The sequence below is a fragment of the Hippocampus comes genome, unplaced genomic scaffold (assembly GCF_001891065.2).
Source record: "Hippocampus comes isolate QL1 unplaced genomic scaffold, H_comes_QL1_v1.1 scaffold22, whole genome shotgun sequence".
NCBI lineage: Eukaryota > Metazoa > Chordata > Actinopteri > Syngnathiformes > Syngnathidae > Hippocampus > Hippocampus comes.
The window spans coordinates 6,777,357-6,785,457 of record NW_017806175.1 but is presented as its reverse complement, the minus strand read 5'-3'; the positions used below and the strand labels follow the sequence as shown (position 1 = coordinate 6,785,457).

Here is an 8,101-nt window from a genome sequence, read left to right as displayed (position 1 = left end):
CCCACACACACACACACACACACACACACACACACACACACACACACACACACACTCACACACACACAAACGTGCACACACCTAAACACAAACACTAATGTGCACACTCGAGGACAGATATATGCGTAATCACGCACACACACCTACACACACACACACACGATTGTAGACACGCATACACTCACATGCCCAACGCACAAACACACACAAGTGTGCATACGCCGACACAGAAAAACACACACATCAATGCACACATTTACTCACACGTACACACGGATACATACACACGCACAGAGACACTCCAACGTGCGCACACACCCACAGGTATCCATGCACAGAGACACACGCACACACACTCACAAACAGCCAGCTGTCAAGTGTTGTGTCTGGAGGCGTTTTAGGTGAACGCGGCCACTTGGAGAAGCGTCAAATCCGCAGAGCCTCCCGACTATGTAGGCCGCGGCACACCCTGAATTCCCGCTGGCTGGCCCCCGAACACAAAAGCCCAGTCGAGGACATCCAATAAACACCAAGCAGCGTTTTAGCTTTACGGCAGCCCCACCTTAGCCGCGCTTAGTCAGCAATTACGCCAACCTTGGTCTCGTACCTATTGACATAAAGCTACTGTCCCAGTTAGAACATTCTCACACACACACGGACGCACGCACGCACGCACACACACACACACACACACACACACACACACACATATGCAAAAAAAACCCCAAAAAAACATGTCATTGAGGAATAACATTAAAATTTGGTGGGAAAACTTGACCAAACCAAGTGTGGGCAGCGGATTGGTAGAATAAATGAAAGAACAGCTCGAGTGGTTTAAAAAAAACCTGTCGGGAGGACATTTTGCTAAACAACTCAAAGGCAGAAGAGTCGCTGGTGTGACGCATGAAAATGGGAAGACAGAAGACGTGCAGGAGAAGTGGGAAATACGCTGGGAGACTTGCTAGCATGAAAACAGAGGCAGAAGAGTTACTAGAGGGTAGAAAAATCCAGAGGAAGGAGAGTAGCTAACGGCAATGTTTTGTTTTGTTTGTTGTTGTTGTTTTTTTTTAAACACACAAAAAGAATGATCGGAAAATGTTGAACTCTCCTTTGGAAACGGCTGGCCTGGCATGAGTTAAAGTTGTTGATGAAGTAATTCCGGATGATGATTAAAGACGTTTAGTCTGTTGGGATTCTTGTTTCCTGCCACAAAAGCACACCAACCGATGGAGTGTACCCGCGGAAAATAATTGGGAGGGAGGTGCGAGGAACACATTGATGTTGATGATGACGATGTAGCCGCAGGTAACAAATTACCTTCACGGCCTGGAATGCAATTATTGGCTGGGAAAGTCACTTTGGATCGACTTGGAACCATGTGTTCCCGACAAAAGCACAAGTACACACCAGGAGAGTAAATTCACCATAATTACGGCAGCCGGTTAACGTGGGCAACACATTTTTTTTTTTTTACAATTAGTTTGAATTAAAGATGCAAATAAACTTTTCTGGAGTTTTTTTTTTTTTGTGCTGATTACGAATCTACATTTTTTTTCCTCCCTCTAACACATCAGGTTTTCATAATAATAATATATCAACAACTTTTCCTTGCTCCGGGAGCAAATATTCTCAGCGGTGTTCACACTGCGAGTAAGTCTTCGCCTTTCCGTTTTCTCAACTAGCGACTCTTGTCAATCCATATTTCTGATTCTGCTCGCAACTGTTCTTTCTTCGTGTTTTCAGTTCAGCTAGCAACTCCTCTACTCCCTGTCCCACCCGCAGTCTCTCGGAGGGTTACAAAGTGATTAGAATAAGACGGGCAGGTTTCAGCACATAGTGGCCACTAAGGGGACGTATCCTTAGCAAACCATACAGGAAATGACAACTTGGGGAAAATTGACATTGAGCCCTAAGTTGTACATCAAATTCAAAAGTAAAATAAGCTCAATTTTCATTTGTTTGTTCTGGCAATGAGCATTATGGGCAAAAATTCAAACACACGAATGACGGCTTTTGTCTGTGTTATACATCAGAAGGAAAATGTGGTTTTCTTTAATTGTGATTACATATAATGATGTGCGATTCCTACAAAAGGAGCAACTGAGGACACACAACACACAAGGTAGCACGCCCAGATTTGCCTAAATGGCTTTCACTCAAGTCACAGCTGCCATCAGGGAAAAGTGCTGGCAAGTCAAGTAAAATATAAACAACTAACAACGAATATCCAGACGCAGCAGAGTTGCTAGCGGAGCAGGAAAAGCTGGGACACAGGAAGAGCTGGTGGTAGAACGGGAGTTGCGATCAGAGTAGCTAGAAGGAGTTTCAGGGTTGCTAGCAAAGCAGATAAGATGGAGGCAGAAGAGTTACCAGGTAAAAAGTGGCAGAAGAGTTGGGAGCGGAGGAGGAAATCAGTCTGAAGAGTTGCTAAAGGCCAGGTCGTTATTGTAAATGAAAAACGGTTCTCAACTGATCCACCAGGTTAAATAAAAGCTACATAAAATAAATACAGAGACAGAAGGGTTGCTAGCAAGCGGGAAAACAGCACTGCAGCAGAGGTGTTAGCTGAGCAAGGAAAAAAAAATGCTGAAGAGTTGCTAATGGAAAGCTCAGGAAGTACAATTGGTTGAGAAATTTGTTGCTAGTCGGGCAGTAATTCACAGAGGCGAATACTTGCTAGCAGAGTACGTGGGAGAAAATTTGCTCACGGTCGGAGATTCCAGGGAGCCGTAAGAATGGCTAGCGTAGCAGAAAATGTATGTGTATGTAATGTATGTACATTTGTTAGCATTTAGCTGACTACAGCAGTTATGTGGTTGTTTTAGATACATGTGTCATTTCTTTTATGTTTACTTTGACAGTAAAGTTGGGAGTGGCATTAAATAGCTTGAAGCCTCTTTAAATTTTAATTTTAATTTAATCTGCCAAGCTGATGCTTGTCATGGAATGAGTTCATGTCGCCATACAATGCTTAATTTGTTTTCACTTTCATAAACAAGGCACTCTGCAAGCAACTTCTCTGCCTCGACACCTTAACAGAGGTATCATTTTGATGACATCCCGGTGGTTAAAATTTAACTTTGAAGACTATTTTCCGGCAAAACTGTCCAACTTTTAGAGCCTTCACTTTCGTAGGGATTAACACGTTTCTTGAGGGCTTTTATGGGCGCAGTCAACATCGGCGTGGTGAACATCTTTTACAACCCGTAGAGGTGACGCACAACAAGATGTATAGACAAGGTGTTAAGCTCGGGGCCAGAGCAAAGGACGCAAAAGAGCTCGATCCCACATGAGAGACGCGACCTCACTCTGGGAGGAAACAGGTTAAACCCACTCTGCGGCCCCCCTCGGGTGCTGATACTCGATACACGGGTGCTGAACTCTTACCTGTTACTTTGCCTTGTGGAGCTACAGCTGGAGACAGGCTCCTTAAGGTACTTAACCTCGTTTCCTGTTGAGAGAGAGAAAAAGAGAGAGAGAGAACACAATTGCATATGTCTGATCAAGATGGCACCCACTGTTAAATATTGGTGGGAAATCAGCTCCTGTGTTGGAAACATCTCCCAGAAGAAACCAAGATCCATGGAAAATTACACAACAAACAATTGTATGTTCGTCATTGGACATTTTTTTTTACATTTTATAAATTCAATACACTATTTAATAAATTTGCTACAGTCAAATCAAAACCAGACATCCTTATTATGCTTTTTTTTGTGTGATTTATTGAAGCTCTGAACACAGACAAACAATATCTGCTTTACTGGAACAAAATACCCACTTTATCCTTCCCATAACAACAAATGAAACAAACGTGTGTCATAACCTAACAATTGTCGATGATGCCTTATTTATTTGGAATGTACCTTGCAAGGTCTGAATGGATACAGAACAAATCCAAAATATTTGTGCCAAAGAAAAAAAAATGCCATGACAGTATGATAGTAGCCCCAAGATTTTAAGTCACACAAAAAGCAGTGAAAAGTAAATACAGTCATACCTCGGTTTTCAACCATAATCCGTTCCAGAAGGCTGTTCGAAAACCGTCACTTCCTCATGTAAGGAAGGCGAGAGGAGTCAAGTGACGCATTCAAGTGCGCTCGGTTTGTTCGAGAACCGAAATTCGGTCGTCATCCAAGGCATAAAAAAATCGAAAATTTTTGGTCGAAAACCGATTTGGTCGAGAACAGAGACGTTCGAAAACCGAGGTTTGACTGTACTTAAGTCAGTAACGCAGTGTGATTTATTTATTTTTTTTTAACTTACAAAATACACACCGGTTGAATATTTGTAATGACAAGGTTGCTCAACGTCGAGTAAAAGTGGGACAGCAGCTGCCGCGAAAGTCAGGAGAGAAACGGAGCGTCACCTAGTGAAAACACAAATTCCGTGTAAAAATTACACAACAAGACAAACGTATATTTGTAATCAAAAGACCGGCTGGTCAGACGTTTTTGCACTGCACATAGAAAAAGAACATCACCCAGTAAAAACTCATCAACTAACCTCATCAACCTTGTGTAACTAAACACACACATTCTGTGGAACAAAAAAAAAAAAATGCACAGTAAACAAATTTAGATTTGTCGTCACAAAACTAGCTTCATTTTTGGTGTGAATAGGACAGCAGCTGCCAGGATTCTCAGCAGACACAAACGCAGCAGCAGCGCAGTTCAAAACACACAAGCATGCCTGTGTAAAAAATACACAAACAATTCTATGTTTATAAATATAAAGCTAAAATGACAACCGCACCCCCCTCTGTGCTTGGGGTGGATCTCGAAGGAGGGTGAACCGCGTGCTGAGTAACTTTTTATGTGAGATGCAGTGAGAGGAAGAAAGGAGTCCCCCACTGTGACAGAGAGACAAATTAGCATGCCAGTACGGTGTAAACAGGAGAAGAAGAAAGTGCAGCACTAGCAGCGGCGGAAAAGTCAAAGTCAAACCAAAGACAGCAAAACTGGTATTTAAAATGCATTTAAGTTGGCCTTTTCTGGTTCTTGTTTTTTTTAATACAAACAATAAAATTAAGACCAGCAAAAGTGATGTTCTTTTTCCTACCGAATTTTATTTCAACACTAAAATTTCAAACGGAAAAAAAAAAAAACACAGATCATAAAACGTCAGTGACATGCACAAATTATTAGCGAGTGTCTACTTTAAACAGCATGTAGCGCAAATGCTAACATAAACGACTAGCATGGAAAGTACAAGCGAAACCGTCTCCTCCCTGTTTTACATAATGATGTATTTGTTTAATTTTAATTGTAGACCAAACTATGCTAAGCACATTTGGTGAGTAGTGAACACCCGCATATTCACAGTGCGGCATTCGCATATGCGGTGGAAGTGTTTGGGAACCTAGTCTCATTTATTTGCTGAAAAATTCACATTTTCACGGTTTTTGCGCGCAGGCTGAAGCAATAAAATTATTGCTTTGCTTTCATCTTGGGGCATCCAAATTGCTTCTGTTGTGTACTTTTTTTGAGAAACTGGGTCCGTCCCCTTCTACATTGCCATACTGTATACCAGACTTGTCCCGATCCCTTGCGAATAGGGGGTTCACTGCACAGTATATTTGTTTGCATAATTCTAAAATTAAACTACTGGTATGCCAACATGGGTTGGCACTGACCAGTGGATCCGGTCCGAATCAGAAAACCAATTCCGGAGTCAGCAGAAACTGCAGAAAGGTGAAGAAATGAATTCAAGTACCATGAAAGCGAGCTAAAAGCCGAGGTTTCCCCGCGCCACGCAGTAGCCCAGTTTGTTGGAGTTGCCCAGGAAGGACATGAATCCAAAGTAGGCCTTGATGCAAATGCTCTGGTTCAGCAGCAGGACACCATTGGCCTTCCCAGGCACCGGCTTGACCTTGTGGGCATTTTGTGCCGCCTCTTTGAGCTGCTCGCGGAAGTTCTCCATCTGCAGACAACATGATACGGAAGATATGACCGATGCCAAAAACACAAATTGTGATAAACAGAGATGCCTAGTCAATGTCTACTTCCTGTAAAGCTGGCTAGCTAGCTATAAAGCTAAAAGGAATAGGCATGATATAAACATTACAACTCGGAGCAAGCTGCTAGCCATGTTAGCTTACTAGGCTAACGGTGGATGGGGAAACTACACCTCACCTTGGTAACAGAGTGTTAGCGTTTTGGATTACAGATACTGTAGCTTATATTTATATAGAGCCTGTAAAACACCGTCAAAGCTCTCTGTACCATGTCGCAGACCTCGTTAGCCTAACTGGCTAACTGTGAAAAAATACCTAGCTACCTAAATTCGAAACATAACGGTTGCATTTCTGGTTCATGAGCTCACAACAGCAGTAAACAGATCCTCTCCCCTCCCCCCAAAAATCCTTACAAGCACTGGGACACTCAATCATTCTGTTTCTTTCTTCAAATGACAGAGAAGGGCTGCTTACGAATTGGTGCCATGCAGGAAAAAAAAACGGTCTTTTGCCACCCAGAAGCACATGTGATGTGCTGGTGAAAAGGTCTCTAATGACCTTGCCAAACAAACCACTCTCCTCCTCCTCCTCCACGTCTTCTCTGTACCGAGCTGAAATGTTGTGACACGGCTCAGGTGGCCATGGCTGTGATTGCTCAATTCTCTTCTCCACCTCATGCGAATTAGCGCAATTCATCACCTTTGCCGTGATGAAATCTCCTCTGAATTTGGCAACGCATCACCGATTTGACTTTCGATTTCTTGTCAGGCCTTATTTTACCAATAAATAATCTTGAAGCGCAAAAGGAGCAGGTCATCGATAAAGAAGCACGTTATACACTCGACATTTACAATTTGACTGATTATTCTTCTATGAACGCTACTTAGAGGTTAAATGACTCAGGGAGCATTCCATTTGAGTTTTATCGGAGATGAATCATGCTTCCATATGAAAACATTTCATCAGACTGTTATTTTCTTCTTTTTTTTAATGATGCAATAGAGTATTTGTGTGTCTGGTACACACCTCTCTAACTTAAGCATAAAAAGGTGGCCACATAGTGAAACATCTAAGGCAGATGGTGATTTATTTGCGTTACACAATAATTTTTACTGATGGGAGAGAATCGAGCGTCGCTGATGGCGTAGTGGTATACTCGCCTGACTGGCAACCATTTCAGGGTGTAGTCTGCCTTCCGCCCTGAGTCAGCAGGGATAGGCTCCCGCGACGACCCCTGTTTGGGATTTTATGCAGCTTGCGAAACTGTACGGCGGCGCCTCTCAAGGCCATGCTGCGCTTCAAAAGCACCCCGGTCCCCGTCTTTGGAAACTTACGTGGCAAATGGAGGCGAAGGCGTCGCTGATCTTCCTCACGGGATGTTCCGTGAAGGTCATGTACGGAAGGTCGGTGGCGAAGGGGTTCCACCAGGAGATGAAGGACGGCTCCCTCAGGCGGTCCCAGAAAATCCGCAAGCCTTCGCCCTCGCGGCTGATCACACAAAATTAGAATATCAGAGCGTTAAACATCAAAATATTTTGACAGTGCCACCAGGAAGTGCCATATGGAAGCCGAGAGGAGTCGAGTGGCGTATTCGGATTTGCTCAGTTTGGTCGAAAACCGGTTTTCGGTCATAATCCGAGGTGTAAAAATCTTTTTGGTCGAAATCCGATTTGGTCGATAACAGAGACGTACGAAAACTGAGGTTTGACTGTATTTGTGTATTTTTTTTTTTTTGGCTCAATGTTTTCGTATTTTCACATATTTTGTTGTAAACATTTTGAGCATGATTACTTTTTGGCCCCCGGTTAAAACTGACATGAAATCAAGGCAACTCATTTTCACTCCCGTTTTTGCTCAGCTAACGTTTTAGCAAATTCTTGAGAGCCTTTCATGCGCCGTTTCAATTGAACATGTAAGGTTTCATGAATAAAAACAGCTTTGATATGACCATTTTTGGGCTGGCTGCAGAGGAGAGAAGGTTTGCCAACTCTAGTCAGGATATTGAAGTGTGTGGGTGTATGTACAAATATTTATCAATGTGCGTGTGTGTGTGTGTGTGTGTGTGTGTGTGTGTGTGTGTGTGTGTGTGTGTGTCTTACAGGCTTCCCTAAAATGTGGAAAGTGCTTTTGGAATTTAATTTAAGG

The 8,101-nt window shown here is 42.9% G+C and overlaps 1 protein-coding gene across 3 annotated transcripts in view; it reads right to left on the bottom strand.

Annotated features, from left to right (window-relative positions):
- tp63 (tumor protein p63) overlaps positions 1 to 6,517 on the bottom strand; it is a 69,525-nt gene extending 63,008 nt beyond the window's left edge. Inside the window, exons 1-3 of one of the 3 annotated variants that reach the window (XM_019897173.1) lie at positions 6,431 to 6,517; positions 5,716 to 5,922; positions 3,388 to 3,451 (exon numbers count right to left, since the gene is read on the bottom strand). In XM_019897173.1, the coding sequence (XP_019752732.1) occupies positions 3,388 to 3,451; positions 5,716 to 5,922; positions 6,431 to 6,443 (284 nt within the window). In that variant the 5' untranslated portion in view covers positions 6,444 to 6,517. Of the gene's footprint in view, positions 1 to 3,387; positions 3,452 to 5,715; positions 5,923 to 6,430 lie in introns of those variants that run through there. The other 2 variants (XM_019897168.1, XM_019897169.1) reach the window with 2 other exon arrangements.
- Positions 6,518 to 8,101: the final 1,584 nt, after the last annotated feature.